Here is a 16,806-nt window from a genome sequence, read left to right as displayed (position 1 = left end):
ACAGCGGCATTATCGGTCAGGTCGGCTTCAGCATACAGGACTAAGGAAGTCTTGTCAAGACGAGTGAATGCGCAGGTGGTAGTGGTGGTGGTTCGGGCGCCGACAAACTCTTCTTCAATCAAGCGGCACGCCGCAAAAATCAACGAAAAGCAGCGCAAAGCTAGCAATGGGTGTCAAAAATTCCCAGCCGACCCTAAGGCCAACTGGAGCGGTCATAGTTGTAGTTTTCAACTAGCAAAAACGCTACCTCGGACGAATCCTCACTGGTAAGCGTAAAGCCCGAGCACTTGGATGCAGACGAGAAAGGAGGACGAGGGGGCGCGAGTTTAAGTACTGCCAGCAGAAGCGCTAGAGACTTGGCGCACTAGAGTCACATGACCGTGCACGTCCGCCTAACAGCGGGTTCACGCCGGCAAAGGCGTTTCCAACCAATGGCAAGGCTGCAGTGCGATGAAGGTGGAGCTAGGCAGCAATTCACACTTTTCTCAGCCTGCACAAGGTCTTGCTTTGTGGTTTCATAGGCACCATTCATAGGCACCAACATAATTCAAGCGTAGGACTTTACCTTCATTGGCCCGCCTGCTCATAAACACATCCAGCTGCAGTTCTTCGGATTACGCCCTACCTGCAGTCCAAGCTCACAAGACTTTTTTTTTTCCAATCTACAAACACGAGTCAAGAGCGCGGCATGAGCGCCATTCTTACGCGCGGTATGCGCATGCTCCTAGGAGAAGACGCTTGCGCACCCAGAGAACCTACATACAGGCGCGATGTTGCAAAGACCGAGAAATTGCAGGCTCGGCTCTGCGGTCATGCAAGAGTTGAGCACCGGCATCCCTTTGCGTGCTTCCTCCACACCGTTCAGGAAAGATACACTAGTCATAGTCGCTTACCCTGTCAAGCTAGCTTCTTGTATTGCATTCCAGGATATACAGAGAAGCAGCATCAACACTAACCTCGTCACTTGTAGCAAGAACAACTCCCGCGGCCGCATCCAATTACCCTGGATCCACTACCACGCTCAGAGTATTAGATACGAAGGATTAAATACATGGACTGATATGGGGCTTAGAGGCCAATCACCATCTTCTGCTATTGGACCCGCCTGCAGAGTGCTCACAGAGAACACCAACTGGAGACCAGACAAAGCCTGGGTACACGACCCGACATATGGTTATGCACGTCCGAGTCAGGATTAGAGCCTTTTGAATCCATAGTCGCTGCAGGATTCCACTCCGGGCACTGTCAGCTGCAGTATTATCCAGTATAGGTCAGGAGTGCCACAAGTTGTGAGGCTTTATTATACCTCCCGCGGCAACGGTTGGTCGCCAAAGCTAGGGTAAAGGCGGATCCAACTCCCGAGTCGTTTCGGTGCCAAATGCCGATCGCGTTCGAAACGAAGCTTCGCTTGTAGAGTTGCGTGAGGGCGTAAACATAGGATATAATACATGCATGTGCTCCCGTTGCGTGATGTTCCGTGCGTGCCTTTCTCCTGCTTTCCTTCGCTAAACGTCGTATTCACCAACACTACCAGTGGTACCACTGCTCATGGAGACAACACTTTTATCGGATATCTGTATCCTGCGCTGCCCGCTACCTCCCTTGCGCGTGTGAGGGGCACTGCCCGTTGCAGCGGCTGATACGTTTCATAGTTCAGGAACATGGCTACCTTGGACAGCAGCAAGCCCGACTTCTATCACTTCTATTGGGAAAGATCGCTTTCAATTACATGTATGTGCCTGCCCTACCTCTTACTAGACGTTCCCCACCTCATTTGGAGATAGAGAGCTCAAAACAAGAAGAACTCGTGCGTCGGTTGATGTACTTCTGCAGGGGTATTGGATACCGGCTGTTGCACCACCGGAAGCTCCCTCCGGTTCCAGAGACCCGAAATGTCGACAGCGTACCGTCTGGCCAAACCCTCAAAACAACTCAAAGCTATGCGATGCGCACGCTCTGCCACCGGGCCCTTCATCATCTGTAGCCAGCGGATCGCCGTCGTAACACAATGGATCATCTTCGCTGCCTCACAGGATGTAGATGTGGGATGTGAAAGGCCAAGAAGACAAACAGAGATAGCTTGCATGATATGGTGCACAAGGCACCACCAAGGGCACTGCTCATATAGCTGAGGACTATACTCATCTGGAAGTGAAGCAACAATCGTACTTGCAGCCTCGATACAGCTGTCCGCCATGCGTCTCGAAAAGCTTGCATCATTTGCATCCCTCCACGGTCGCCGCCTGGCAGTCAGACATGGACGTGTGAGCAGTATTCGTGCGCTGCAGAGTTGGAACCGAAGCAACATGCGCTCGCGGCCGGACACGTGAAGTGTTTTGCGCAACGGTTCATCTGGTCTTATTTCCTGGGGTAACGATGAAGCCCACTGATCGAGACGTTGGCTCAAGAGAGAGGCATCCTGTTGAATATCGATTGGCGACCGGATCATCGTACCCGCGGAGTAAAGGGACGTAAGAATGTTCTGGGTTATGATGGATAATTGAACGACGGCTCTGAAATACAGCCCCGAGTTGACGTGTGTTCCTCTGGGTCGTATCAATATTTGAGAAGCGTTTGAAGCGATGTTCGAAGAGCTGGAAAATATGGCGGATGTTGACGACGATGCGTTCGTCGTACGCATGCTGTGTGCCGCCTCCATTTCCCCCGCTGGATGTTCCTCCGACACTGCCACGGGCAACGGCACTGAACAGCAAGAATCCACGATAATGCTAGGCCTACCGGTAATGATACTCAGCGTTCTTTCGAGAGAGTATAAGCTCCACCACGTTTGTACCAAAGTTTGTCGTTTAGAGGCGCTTGCGGAAGGATCTTCGTTCCGTACGTGAAGGCCGAGGGAAAAGGCTGACCGAAGAGCTACCCCAACAAGCGTCCAAGCCCTACAATGGTCAGAAAACTTGTCCTTCGAACGGTATCTAAGTGTTGAGTGAAACTCACCGACTAACTTGTCCGATACTTAGCCAGTAAAACGCGAGAAGACCCAAGCCTTGGATTCGCGGCACATCAGCATGAGTAGTCAGAGAAGCTTCGTTCAAACCAAACGCCCGTGCCCTGGCTTGGAACACATTGGCGTCTCCTGTCGGCCAGTCCTTATTGTAAAGGTACGAATAATTTGCACCAACGGCGAAGACAAGATTCAAGATGGCCTGCCACTTGAGGTTGAGATGTGGGGCATTCCCCGCACGCAAAGCCGTGAAATACATGCGAGTTTGTTCCTCGAAGTTTCGTGGCAGAATTGGGAAGGAGTCGTGCACCCTGAGCATATAGCATCGTATCAAATGCTCAGCAAAGTCGGGTTGGGGCAGTTCGTATGGGTCCACGTAGAAATTGACACTCACATCGTCACAGTCAGCCCAGAAGCTAAACGAACTTATCTGCTCGCTACCTGGAGCAATCGAAGGGCGGCATTGAGACTCGGATCCAGGCCACTCTGTATCCGTTCTTTCGTGCTGGGCTAGGACCACTGCACGCAACCATTGTACCTCTGAACTCTTTCCAACGAATCCCGTTGATCGGGCCTCGTCTTTGCTATGCAAATCTTCATCCAGGAAGTCCAGGGCTTCGGCCTCATGATGCTCGAAGTATTCAGTACCACTGAGTTCTCCGCTTTCTTGTGAGCCACGCCTATCGTCCACGTCAAGATGCGATGGTGTTGGAGTCGGGGTGAGCCTGTTTTCTGACAAGTCCTCATCGATCTGACCCGTGTGAGTGTTCCAACGTTACTCCTTGCGTGATAGCGATTTGAAACAAACTCACCTCGTCCAGGATGTCAGTAATGCGGTCCCCATCTTCGGCGCTTACACGGTCTCTTATATCCTTAAGAAACTCTGCTAATTGGTGGCATTGTTCGGTGACGCTTTAGTCGTCAGCAATGGAAAGGTGATAGGCTAAGGACTGGACAGACATCTTCAGACGGTCTTTCCGAGGCAGGATGTAGACGCACTCGCGATTCGTCGTCGCGCAATGCTTACACCTTGGCTTCTCGCCAGTGCATTTGATCTTGTGGGAGCGACACTAAATGTGCCACCATTAGAACTCGTACCAAATCATAATGATGCCAGCCTATCGGATGAAGAACACGCCTGGTATTACTACAAGGCGTATAAAACCGGTTACCAATCGCTGCCGTTAGACACCCGTGCGCGATTCAGACTTACTCCGGTACAGGCCCGTGGAACTCGACGTCTGTCTTTCTGTCCACCCTGTCTTTGTTCAAGTCTTTGCAATCGTGGAATTGCAACTTTCCCTTGCCCAGGCAAGGACACTCCATAACTCGTCGAATAATGATGCTCGGGGGTGTTCGATGCCATGATTCAGGACAATGTACCGTGGATCGACGTGGAATTGTTGTTCAAAAGACCAAACGTTGGTCCAGGGTAGATGAAGGCGACGCGGCAACAAAGCGGATAATCCGAGAACCCCAGATTACGTCGGCTACCCGAAATCAACTTCAATCGCGTGCGGGCTCGACCTAGCGAACGCCATCAATCCAAACTTGGGCATGGAAGGTTATCCATAAGAGCCTGCTGGATCCTGGGGTGGGCACATATGGCCCTGGTTACTGCTGGATGTCTATTGAGCTAGAGTTTGTGATTCTTCACAGCTCGTTCGGAAATTTCAACGGAACCCTTCACCGCAGCCAATAAGCGCGATTACTGTAGCCCTGGCCCTGGCTCCTACATCTTGCCATGAATAATTATTGTGGGCTGATGTCAACCTTTTCCTAATATACGTGCTCAATGAAGACCGTGGAGCCAACTGGCATCGATTCAATACCATCGGGATTCGGCAATTGCATAATCAAGACGCTGGCTACCCCCGGGCCCAACCACATGCTATGCAGCCGCCTGTTCACTAGGATGCCTAATTAGGACTTCGCCTTCCTCAACGCTGTAATCGGGGCACTTCTTATGCGGCTACCAACGTCTACTGTACTGGTATTGCCACGAACCAGGATCCTACGTGACGCGGGAAAGCAGATCGGCAGGCAGACAGGATCTATTACTGCATGTGGTCATATAGTCACTTTTTCGTGACAGGTACGAACACCCCGCATGGGAAAAAGAGTACAGCTGGACCACGTAATGCTTACCCAGCCATTATGGAAGCACATCATTCGTACTGTCGTGGGTCATTGGCTTTAGTTGGTATTTTTTTTTGGCACTGTAACACAATCGGACGTGTCAGTAGTGTTGCGGGGCATACTGACTCGACATACAGGACCGCGACAGCACCTTTCTTACTTTGAGTCCGGAACACCTCGAGGGATTGAAGCACGTTTCGGCTCCGCGGAACGATGTCACAAGATAACATCCAGGTGAATCGCTACTTGTGACGACCATTAATCCTTCACCCCGGCTGTCACTCTTTACTCGAATAGACTAGCGAGTCTGCTTAGCGTGGCAAATGTCGCTTTAGGCCACATCCTACCTTCACACCCTCTTGTCGTGTCCTAGAAACTCGTGTCGAGAAAACATGTACGCGAGCATTACGTCGGGCCATTCGGTCCGTAACTCAATGTAAACGAAGCCTATTCGCATTCATCCGTTGCAGTAAGTGAATTCCTGGGTCGTCGTCATCTTGCTCGCGTGGCGGAACAAGTATAGTACTGATTTGACTCAAGGCCTGCATCTTGAGTGTATCAAACCTTATGAAATCTGTAGTCGATGCATGACGTTGGGCGTCCATAGTAACGCCAGCCAATCGTAAATTCGCCAGGATCAGCCTTGCACGTGGGGTCTGTCACCAAAGACCCACATGCCCGTTGTGAATGCGACTCGTTGCCGAATAAGAACTCGTGTTTTGATCTGGAAGATTTATCGGATGGTCACAGCGATGCAGGTGCCTCAATCCCGGTGTCGCAGCATCGGGTAGAGAATCTTCTGCCGCCTCCGCGCGTCTTTACAGCGCTTTGGCAGTACGCAAGGCGGCAATTTTAGTACCTAAAACTTTACGCCGATCCAAGCGCGCATGCGCCGATCTGGAAACGCCTCGCTGTCGCTCACTTCGCTTCGACTCGTGTGCGTTGCACAGTAATATACGGCAAATACGGTAGACTTGGTCAGTAGCCCTACGCCATCGTAAAAGAAGATGATGAGACCTTGAATATGCATCGCAGAATCTTGCTCTAGCCAACGTCGATCTGATTGGAGAGAAGATCGTCAGATTTCAATCTCGGCACAGCTAGCTGTGTCTGGGATCCGACGTCCAAAGTTTGGATGACACCAGCTAGTCGGCCGCGTCGAACACACATCCGCTCTTCCTCCCGCACGGTAACTAATTTACGACCATCGTCTTCACATGCTCGCATCAATGGTCGCATACTTTCAGTAACGATCTCTACGCCACCTTTGGCTCGTTGCTCCTTAGGCACACTTATTGCGCTCTTCCGCCTTCGTTGCCGCCGGTTGCCAACTTGCAACGGGTACCGGAAAGTGCACCATACGACAATTCAGTATTCCTAGGTGTGAGCCTGCGAGCGAGTTAAGAGAAGAACGAAGACTACAATCGCGTCACCGGACACTTCCCATTTTCAGTGCTTGGTACACACTTGGTGGCGCCCTCCCCGCAATTTCTGTCAGACAGTGCTTGCGATTCAGTATCTCCCACCGTTTTTAGCCGCACCGAAGAAGCCCTTGAGAACCTCCACTTCGCATCAACCCCTTGTGGGCAAAGATCTGGCAATTCTACACCATCTATTTGGAATCTGTTCTGAGTTTTCGGGTTCGGATTCGGGGCCTGAACTTGGAATAGCGAATTGGGGGTTGACATGCAACCACCATCTTACTCAAGGCGTGCAGTTGTTGTTAGTCTCTATTGAGCCTGCGACCGGCACTAGTATGCAGCTCGTAAGATGCTTGCATCGGTTGAACAATTCCATATCCCCGCGGCAAGGTCACCATGTAGTAGTTTGGACGAGAACAAGATAAAATTCAAACCCCTGCCTGCATCACTTGACGACGATTTACTCCTGCCACTTCGGGAGCATAGCATGATACAGTAGCGGTTGCGGTTGAATAGAAGGACGGAACCATCGAAGTGCTATGGCCCCCACTTCACATCCTTCAATCTGAGCTTCATACCGTTCCTCGGTTTACTGGTCAGCGTGCCACCCATGACAATCTCCTCGTTAGGATCTGCCAGCTCCATCTCGAAGTTACCCACGAATGTCGCAACAAGCGACCTCATCTCGGCCCGCGCAAACCTCTCTCCAATACAGCCCCTCGGGCCATGCAGAAATGTTAAGAAGCTGTAGTTGCTCTCCGCTCCACCGTTCATCGTCGCGCGACCAGTCGTCGTATCCATCCAGCGCTCTGGTATGAAGTCTTCAGCGTCTGGTCCCCAAAGCTTCGGATTTCGATTAATTGCCCACGGAACAATCCAGAACATGGTGCCACTGGGTATGAAATGGCCGCAGACTGTCGTGTCCCTGACAGCGACGCGCGATGTGAGAGGTACCGGGGGAAAAAGTCGAAGAACTTCGTTGCAAACACAGTTGAGATACGGCATACTCTCTAGAAGCCTGGCGACATTGAAGTCAGGGCTTGACAGAACGCCTGGATCGGGAATATACTTAAGGATTTCGGAGCGGAGCCGAGCTTGAATGGCAGGGTGTTGGGCAAGCAGGTAGGAAGTCCATGTCAGTGCAGAGGATGTGGTTTCGTGACTGTCTTGGTTAGCTCTGTGTCAGGGCGACTCGGAGATCGGGTATACTGACCCTGCTGCGACAAAGGTAAGAAGTTGGTCCACGAGGTTCTTGTCCGTCTGGTCGTTACCGCGAATCATGATGGACAAGATATCGCGACTTTCTCGACCCTCGGCCTTCTCGCATCTGATCTTCATCTTCCTTTCTACCAAAAACTCCGAACAAATCCTCCGCAAGTTCCTAGTCGTAACCGTTACCCTCTCATGCAACCTCCACGGTAGCTTTCTCACCAGCCATGGTGGTAAAATTACGTTGGTAAGATAGTACAGTACCTTCTCGGGTGTCGGCTCAAGGATCTCCTGGTAGTTCTTTGCCAGCTCGTCGTCCTTATTATACAGAGACCCCAAATCTCTGCCCATTCCGGCAATACCAATGATATCCAGCGTAACCCGTGTGGCATAGTAACAGACGTCCAAGACACTATCTGGTTGCGCACCAAGGTCTCTCTTTACCACGGCGCAGAACTCCATTGATTTCCCCCAAAACACCGGATATAACTCCTTGATATGTCGGAAACGGAATGCAGGAATGATGCTTTTGCGCTGCCACACATGCTCCTCTCCTTCACTCATCAACAATCCTTCCCCCAGGAATCTCTTGATAAAATTAGCCCCAACGCGCGGCTTTTCGAAATCATAGCACTTATACACTAGGACATCTGCTAGCGCCGCCGGCGTCGTCAGAAGGAGTTTGGTAGTATGCAGGAATCCTCGTCTGAGAATAATACCATCGTTCGGTACCGTTCTCATCGTGCGAACTTGCCAGTCTCGGCTCGGCTGGTGTTTTTTTAAGAGAAATCGTCCATGGCCAAAGAGTGGTATAAAGCCTCTGGGCTGCGGTAAATTGCATAGAGGACTGAGGAAGAAAGGGTATATGAACCATTTGTGTAAGATGAGGATACTGTTATGGAGAATGGTGAGCGTGAGCCAGTATTTCTTCAAAGACGTGTCTGGGAAAGTATTGGCAAGCAGAATGTATGCGGCGGTTGCTTCAAGAGCCGGGAGGACAAGACAATTTGCAAGGTTGAACTTCATGATCGTTTGGTTGCTTAACATACAACAAAGAGGGTGCAAGATCGCACCCCTCTTATGAAAAAATACTTTGTTCCTCTTTCCAAAGCACTGTTAGTATTTTGATTCACTAGAGTTGTACAATCACCCAACCGGCTAACAAAGAGCCCTGATGTTCCTCATGGTATCGTGCATCTGCTAGACGCCTGACGCTGCTATGGGACCGGGGTTATCGCCGTTCCGGCTAAGCACGAGAACCAACTTTTATTGCGGTGCAGTCGTCTTTGCGTGCAGAGGAACGCAGCTGCTTATCCAACGGTGTTGGTCTCGCATTCTTTTGATCCCTACTAAGGGGTCCGCTTTGTTGCTGTGCAGTCGTGTGGTAAACCTGATCTATTTTGACCTCAATAGGTTATTAGCCGACCTCCAGATACGAATCACCTATTCAGGAGTAAATTAGGAACCATCCGTTCCGCAATCTCGCCTGTATTTATTCCACGCTCTCGTTTCGTCGTAAGTCGCCCCCCTTCTCCATCAACTCAACCTTCTCTTCATCACCCACCAGCTTCTCTGCCAAACCGTCTTTATCGATCCGCGGATCTAACCCAGCACAACGAAGCACAAACCCACCAATGAGCTGCTCTGCCTCAAGAGAATATCTTGTTAATGCATGATCGTCTCGATCAAAAAGCTTCAACTCTTTATCACCTTCTGTACCATACATACGATATAGTTTTTCCGAGCACGAAGGACTCAGCGTTCGATCACCTGTACCGTGGAGGAGTAGAAGTGGTTTCGGCGCAAGTGAGCGTATACCCTCCGTCTCTGCTGTCTGACTAGCGACGGTCACACACCCGACCACTCTTTTATCTTGGCCACCAATAGTAAACACAGGAGCGCCACCAAAAGACCAACCTACCAGCACAAAGCGCTCGATCTGGTAAGGCTCTTCTAATTGTTTCATGGCTGCTAGGACGTCTCTCACGCAATACTTGTTGCGTGCTGGATATCTATAGTCGAGTCGCAATGCCGGCACGGCTTGCTTGAGCGAGGCTAGTTTATCTGCTAGAGAATGATAGATAGCCGATGGTCCTACGACATCGCCTCCTGCGCCAGAAAGGAGTATAGCCGCTGTCTTGGATGCTAATATGGCTGATATTGTGGATGGTAGGTGGAGGATCCCTGATACAGAGCCATCAGGCCCGTCTTCGACTTGTATTGATATCGGTTTGACGACACATGCCTTTTGCGTGCAGGGTGGATGCGATAGGACTACGTAGTCATTTAGACGCGCTGGTCTCGAGGGGGTCGATGGGCGCGAAGTGGCGGATAGAGAAGTACCAGGAGGTGACATGATGCGCGTTAAACTGTCGATGTGCCTTAAAAACCGTTTCATGAAAGAATAATTAGATGCTTCATGTGTCATGAGTGTACCAAACGTCCTCATCCGGGTACACTGTAGTATTCGCCACTCACCACCTGTTGCCTCATGCTTCGTCGGGTATGATGTCACATCACGGGCTATGCTACGCTGCATGCTCTTGATCTATCCGTTTGTCCGCACCGGAGAAATCGTTCTTCAGATGGCGCACTCCCGAAAAAAAAGGGGAACAGGTAGAGAATGAAGACCAGATAAACCAGGCGCGCCGAGTTGTGCCACGCTAACCTTCCGTCCTACCCAGGTTCTGCGTTTCTATAAGGAGTTGGCGAAGATCACGACCACATTACGATACGCAACAAAGGCGCAATACCGAGGTGTATAGTCGCACCAGATTACACGATCAAGTAAGCAAAAAGTGATACTAAGGACTATGATTACGTCTTATGCTACAGTACTAACGTAATATTGTCAGGGGCCAACTAGCCAACCTCCGTCATGCGCCATGTCATGCTCAGCCACGAGCTTTCTTATCATAAACGCCGTTTGCTCTAAATATGCAATGCATTGAACGCCAGTTTAGCCACACCACCTGAAGAAATTGATCCGGGATACCCAAGTCGTACCGAGTTGCGCCCCCATGTCCACCTTCCTACCCTAACCCCTTCATTCCATCGTCAACTTCTCAGTGGTTTCCAAGACCAGAATCTCGGTACCTGATTCAGAATCATCTGTACGACGATTCCCTATGTCTTCACTACCCGCTCTACTCCTTGATGGGTGTTGGGCAACAACAGGTGAATCTGCCCCGTCCGAGAAGTTACCAACGCTGCTCTCGCGTACCCGTTGTGCAACGCTAGCTGCGATTTTCTCGTCGAGCATGTTTACCAATCGTTCTGAATACTGATCCAGCAGCTTGACCATGACCGTCTCCTCAAAGGCCTTGGTTTTCACCTTGTCTCCAATCGCTCTGGCAGTAGCGGCAAGCTCCCTCTCGACCTCTTTTGCGAGTTCCGGGCTCATAGTATCGCTGGTGTTTGCTAGACGTTTCCTGTAGGCTCGAAGCGTTCTACATAGGCTCTCTGTCGACGCTCCTAAGCTGCCAAATTCGTTCACAGGGGCCTTCGTGCGGTTTCTAGCATCTATTGATGCACGGCGTTTACCAAGCTGCGGGTTTCTGGGACTAGGTGGCGATGGAGAGCGGTTCTTGTTTTTGCGCCCTGTGCCTTGTCCTTGCCATGCTGTTATCCGGCCTTCGCGTGAACTACTGGTTATAGGAGACGGTTCGAGTTTCGGCGTCGGGGCCAAGGAGAATTTGGATACCTTTTTCCGCAGCTTTGGTGATTTGTTACCGCTGGACGGTGGTGTTTCTTCTACAGGTGAGCGTTGAAAACGGGCCATTTCAGATTGCGAGAGGACGCGTCGTAATGGTGGCTTGCTAGACAGTAAATCCTGGTTGGAAGGCGTGTTTGGGGCGAGCAAATCCATAGACTTCGAGACGTCGTGACGATTAGGCTGCAAAGCCAGAGCCCATGCAAATATGGTTCCATCCACAGCAACTGTGACTAGCGACTTCTCGCTCGTTTCTTCACTTACGTGCTCAGGCGTCTCTACGAGCGCGATATCGGAAACGCCCTCCGTATGGCCCCAATCGCGAGCGACCAGGGAGCCGCTTTCATCGTAGACGCGTATCGATTTATCAGTGCTTGACACACCCGCAATTAGAGGAGCACCCCAGTTGCGTGGTATGTGGACCAAAGAAGACAGAACGACTGCATCTCCACCATCAGTGTCGCATGCACGGAAGTTGCTGAGTAATTGACCTGTTCGAATGTCAAATTTGTGTACCTGGCGATCGATAGTCGAGACTAAGAGAGCATCGTCCTGATCGATGTCCCAGGCCGATGACACCGGCGTCGCTTTTAACATGATAGCTCGTGACATCACAAAAGCTCGGGTTGTACCACGATCGTCTTCGATAGACAAAAGTTCGCGGACCACCAGACTTCGATCGCTTGAGGACGACACTAGACGCGTGCCATTTCGAGAGAAAGACACTCCATTCACTGCTCCTACGTGCTCGTCCAGAGTTTGCAGTAGATCCCAGGTTTCTTCTAAACGTGTGAACACTTGAACGGTACGATCTCGACTGGCACACGCGACGAGGGTCATATCCGACTCCTCATGTATAGCAATGCTGGTGATTTCGCTGGCATGTGCCTTGAACTCTAACGTGCAGGTTTTAGTGTTGCAATCGATGAAACGTAGAACACCATATTTGTCACCAGCAACGAGGAAAGCTCCATCAGTGGAGGCACGGACTGTCCTTAGCTCGTTAGGGACGGCATCAGGTTCGTCCAGCTGCTCAAGCTGTACTTGAAGCAAGCCCTTGAACGTCCCTTGACTCCAGAAGATAACCGTACCGTCAGCAGCCCATGTATAGTACGAAGCCTCGAACACGTTCGGTTGCGCGAGATCAGCATGTACTCCTAGTACAGCGTTTCCATGCGCAGGTAAGGTGTGGACGACATTACCCACAGCGCCTTCATCATCGTCGGAACACAGTTGTGACAATCGGATGGCTCGATGGGTGTCGACAGTGATGAGATAGTCTTTGAGACAGGCTATCACGCCGATTTGATTGCATTCCGTAACCGAGGTGGAGGGAGATTCAACGCGCGGTGGAGGTGAGGGCGGAGGAGTTAGCCTTCCAATCATCTCCTCGATGTTGAAAGTCTTGAGTGCTCCTTGACTACCAGCAACGTGGAGTCGCCCTTTCACGTCGACAGCTAAAGAGCTTACAGCAAAGCCGGCGTCAACCAATCTCGAGAAGCGATGATTGGATTCGGTGTCGTCAATAAGACATATATCCCCTTTGTCAGAAGCTACGACGGCCTTGTTTCGGGCTATGGCGACCACACTTGTGAATGTCGACTCTTTCAAGCTCTCTAGAATGCAATTCCTTCCTGGTAGCGTTTTGTGTGTGGAGCCGGAGAGAAACGAGACATCGCTTTGACGCGCCTTGGAGATGCGCATTGTCGCATTGAGGTCGTCTACCTTCCAAACTTTGACATGTCGGACACCGACAGTCACCAGCTTGTTTCCCATCCACGCCATTCGGTTGATATGGCTGACGCATTTGTTGCTAGCATGTAGCGTAGCAGCTCCGGTGCGGGAGTTGATGTGCCATATGTACAAAAAGCCATCGTTGGCGGAGCCCAAGCTGGCAAGGAAGCGAGAATCGGGACTGAAGGCTACGCAGTTGACGCCGAAAGTGTGGTCCGAGAGGGAGGTGAGTGGGGTATCTGAGGCGGCATCTGACGAGGCAGAGAAGATGAGTACGCGCGGTTTGTAACCCGTCTAGACTGTGTTAGAATCATACAGCGTGAACTGGATGTGTGTCTCACCTCTCCGACAGCAAAGAATTTGCCATCAGGGCTGAAGCTGACGCAGGTTGCGGCCTTGATCTTGTCTTTGGTACCCCAGGCTCTGTTGCTCGGCGAATCTGCCCAGTCGTGGGCACTAGGGGACGGGAGAGGGGAGCCTCCGAAGCCAGCGTCGCGCAGGGAGACGGCAGTGCGGTTGCGGCTCTCGTTCTGAGTGGGTGTCGAGGGCCCGCCGTATATGGATGCCGAGGGATTGATGGGATTTGTAGTAGGTCGTGCGCGGTAGAAACGCTGGGTGACGTGCCCTTGGGCGTCTATGCACGCAATGACAGCGGCAGCACCCGCCGTGTAACCAAAGCTGCTCCCCGACGGCAGGCTGTCGAAGGCATTGGCCGAGTTTGTCGTGGTCCCAATGACTTGGCGCAATGCAAGACTGGCTTCGGCACGTCCAGCCTTGACGGGCGAGCGCGGGGTGGTCTTGAAGAATGGGGATGGAGAGGGATTGAGCTTGATGCCGGAGCCGATGGCTGGGCTCATCATCCGGGGATTGGAGGGCGTAAGCGACATCGCGGCCTCCAGGTCAGTGGTAGAGGAGGTTTGCGATGGCTAGCAGACATCTCAGAAAGACGTCATGGCACTAGGCGCGCCTGCACGATGGGACGGGGTGAAAGGAATATCGCGTGGTTGGTGAGGGAACCTTTGGCACGCAACTACTGCGACTACGGGGAGTGGCCCGGCAGCTATCCAAAAAGAACGTGAGAGAGCGATTGAGCGGGGGACTACGTGTCCCTGAGTGGTGAGGGTGAAGGAGCAAAGGGCCTGCAGCTTGAGCGGTCGTGCATCAGACGGGCGACGCGCATCTGAGGGTGAATTGGCTCAACGGGGCATTTGTTTGGGCGGTCACGACACGCAAGGAAGCGACGATCTACAGCGCCAGGAACAGGCGGAGTAAAAGAGCTCGCTAACTCGCTAAACCCTATCACCATGCATCCGTCACAATCTCATCACTCAGCACCAGCCACACCAATTTCCCCAAGGCTCTCCTGTCGCCGTTACCACTTCTACATTTTGACGACGTTGCCAGAGATGCCAACATGCAGGGCACCCGCCTCGATGCACGTGTGGTGCGATCCACACATGCATCTCCTAGCTAGCATGTATACGCGCCGGATCAGTATCTGCACCGAGTGTTGCGACGTGGCAGAGCACACGTATCCATATTCCTGGTCCGAATCAATGTTGCGTAGCAACAGAAGAAGTTGTGGATATCCGGATCCCTGGTGTCCACTTGCGCCCGGCGGAGTGGAGTGGACGTGGGACGTGGGAGTCGAAGAGAGATAAAGTGGGGAAAGCACATGTACCCATCTTTTCGAACATCAGATTTCAATCTACTCCATCATGGCAAGAGCAAGACAGTGCGAACAAGCACGAGCTGACCTTATCAGGCAACTGGAACAGACTTATCAACGCAGACGTAGGCAGCGATTTGTCCCCCAAGTCGCACCCAGTACTCCAGCTCTCAGATCAGCGTACTAGCTTCCACCCATTCCCCCGCGCATCCAGCCTTCGAACATTCAGAAGGCATAACAGCGAAAGCGTCAACAACGCAGCGGTATAAACGATAAGTTTCAAGAAGTCTCTCCCCACCAAGTCTTCACCAGCGATCCTGGACACCAATGCACCGGCAATAGGCGTGCCAATAACGAAGCCGATCCCGCGTATGGTAATGGTCGCGCCGCTTTTGGGATAGTACATTTCGGCCCCAAACAGCATCTTCTGCGCAGAGTTCATGACGGTGTTGAAGACACCGCTGCTCAATCCATAGCAAACAGTCATACCAACGTATGATCCCAGATTGCTGGTCATTGCGGATGACAAGAACAACGCCCAGGTTGCAATGGCGTATACGGCGGTTGCAACTATGAGCATATTCAAATGTCCAATCTTGTCTGAGAGCCAGCCGGTACATATTCTTCCCGGAATTCCAATTCCCGAGTTGATGGCCAAGAGATATGATCCGTGGGTGATGCTGGCCCCTATAGACTGGGCAAACTCAGATCCGAATGCCGTAGGGATGGCCAGCGTCAATGCCATGATCAAGTTCACGATTGCGAGAGAAGCAAAAAGAGGATCTCGGAAAACCTTCCAACTGACAATCTCCGTAGACCGCCTTTCGAATTTTCGCGGCGGAAGGGCGAGCGCACTTGAGATGGACAGAATTGCGAAGCTCAATATAGAGAGGAGTCCCAACGTCCACCGGATTCCAATGCTTTCGAGTAATGCCGTTAGTACAAACACCCATACCATACCCCCTAGACCGCCACAAGCGAACATGGCACCCTGTGCAAGTCCGCTCCGTTGTGGGAAATACTCGGGTAAAATAGGCGCAAGAACGTAATTAAGGATGCCAGCTCCAATGCCAACCAGTAATCCTTGGCAGGCGACAAGCGTTGTCAGCTGTATCATTGTAAGCAGTTGTGGCGCTGGGACTGGGAGAACTTTACTTACATTATGGCTTCCTGCAGCAGCCGCGAAGCCAATCGTGATGAAGGCAGTGCCTAGTCCACACAAATATTTGACGTGACCTCCCAACCTAGGTAGGTGTGGATAGTAAAACAGCCCAAAGGCGGCGACGAGTCCACCGTTTCCTAATGAGCCTACGGCAGAGATCAACGAGCGTTGTGACAGCTCGGCTTGAAGAAGGACACCCTCTAGGGCAGATGCTTGCCGTCCGTAGTGTGCCTGGAAAACACCGAAAGACTGGTTGAGGCCTATTATCGTAAAAGCCATGAGGCATGTTGAAGCAAGTATCCTGCATTGCTGTGTCCGGGTTACAAGATCACCGTTATTCTCGAACTTGATTTCGGTGGATGAAATTGACATTCTGGCGTGCGACTTCCCGTCGAGCGAGGACTGGACTTGGCCAACTATCATCAATTTCAGTCCATGTTCATGAAAGCAGTGGACTTGGTAAAGCTTACTGGCTTGTTCGGAGTTGTGGACGCTCATCTTGTATTGCAGTGATAGGATCCTGAATGGTGGAAGGAGAGACGAGGATGCGTATCATGTCACCGATTATAAGTTTTACGTTGAGATTTTTCCGTTGTTTTTGTTCATCGTCGATGTCCCATAGGCAGCAATGTGTAAATTACGGTTCTGTTCAATGTTGAATTCCCCGTCTGCTATCGATCCATGGTACTGTCTGTCCACCTATGGCAAACTCGACCTTTCCAAAATCTACCAGCTACAGCCTGTGTGGACAACTTCAAGCCTTGAGACATTCGGTTGGCGAGCTGAGACGGAGTCAAG

At 51.5% G+C, this 16,806-nt stretch overlaps 3 protein-coding genes across 3 annotated transcripts; all 3 read right to left on the bottom strand.

The window, feature by feature from the left end:
* Positions 1-1,789: 1,789 nt before the first annotated feature.
* Positions 1,790-2,896, bottom strand: GT037_005969 (fungal specific transcription factor domain containing protein; the record flags this gene model as incomplete). The annotated part of the gene is made up of 1 exon (XM_038931016.1): positions 1,790-2,896. A coding segment is annotated over one exon (1,107 nt), but the record flags the coding sequence as incomplete, so codon positions are not given.
* A 55-nt stretch (positions 2,897-2,951) lies between these two features.
* GT037_005968 (cytochrome p450) lies at positions 2,952-8,757 on the bottom strand (the record flags this gene model as incomplete). Its single annotated transcript, XM_038931015.1, has 5 exons — positions 2,952-3,713; positions 3,775-3,874; positions 4,176-4,290; positions 7,101-7,684; positions 7,736-8,757. 5 exons carry the CDS (start codon positions 8,755-8,757, stop codon positions 2,952-2,954), a joined length of 2,583 nt encoding a protein of 860 aa, XP_038786704.1.
* Positions 8,758-9,223: 466 nt separating this feature from the next.
* GT037_005967 (uncharacterized protein) lies at positions 9,224-16,506 on the bottom strand (the record flags this gene model as incomplete). Its single annotated transcript, XM_038931014.1, has 7 exons — positions 9,224-10,146; positions 10,210-10,279; positions 10,955-13,471; positions 13,519-14,103; positions 15,031-15,954; positions 16,006-16,424; positions 16,479-16,506. 7 exons carry the CDS (start codon positions 16,504-16,506, stop codon positions 9,224-9,226), a joined length of 5,466 nt encoding a protein of 1,821 aa, XP_038786703.1.
* Between the last annotated feature and the right edge of the window lie 300 nt (positions 16,507-16,806).

The sequence above is a fragment of the Alternaria burnsii genome (assembly GCF_013036055.1).
Source record: "Alternaria burnsii strain CBS107.38 chromosome Unknown 732, whole genome shotgun sequence".
Classification (NCBI taxonomy): domain Eukaryota; kingdom Fungi; phylum Ascomycota; class Dothideomycetes; order Pleosporales; family Pleosporaceae; genus Alternaria; species Alternaria burnsii.
The sequence above is the reverse complement of the archived record's forward strand: the minus strand, read 5'-3'. Positions and strand labels throughout refer to the sequence as shown.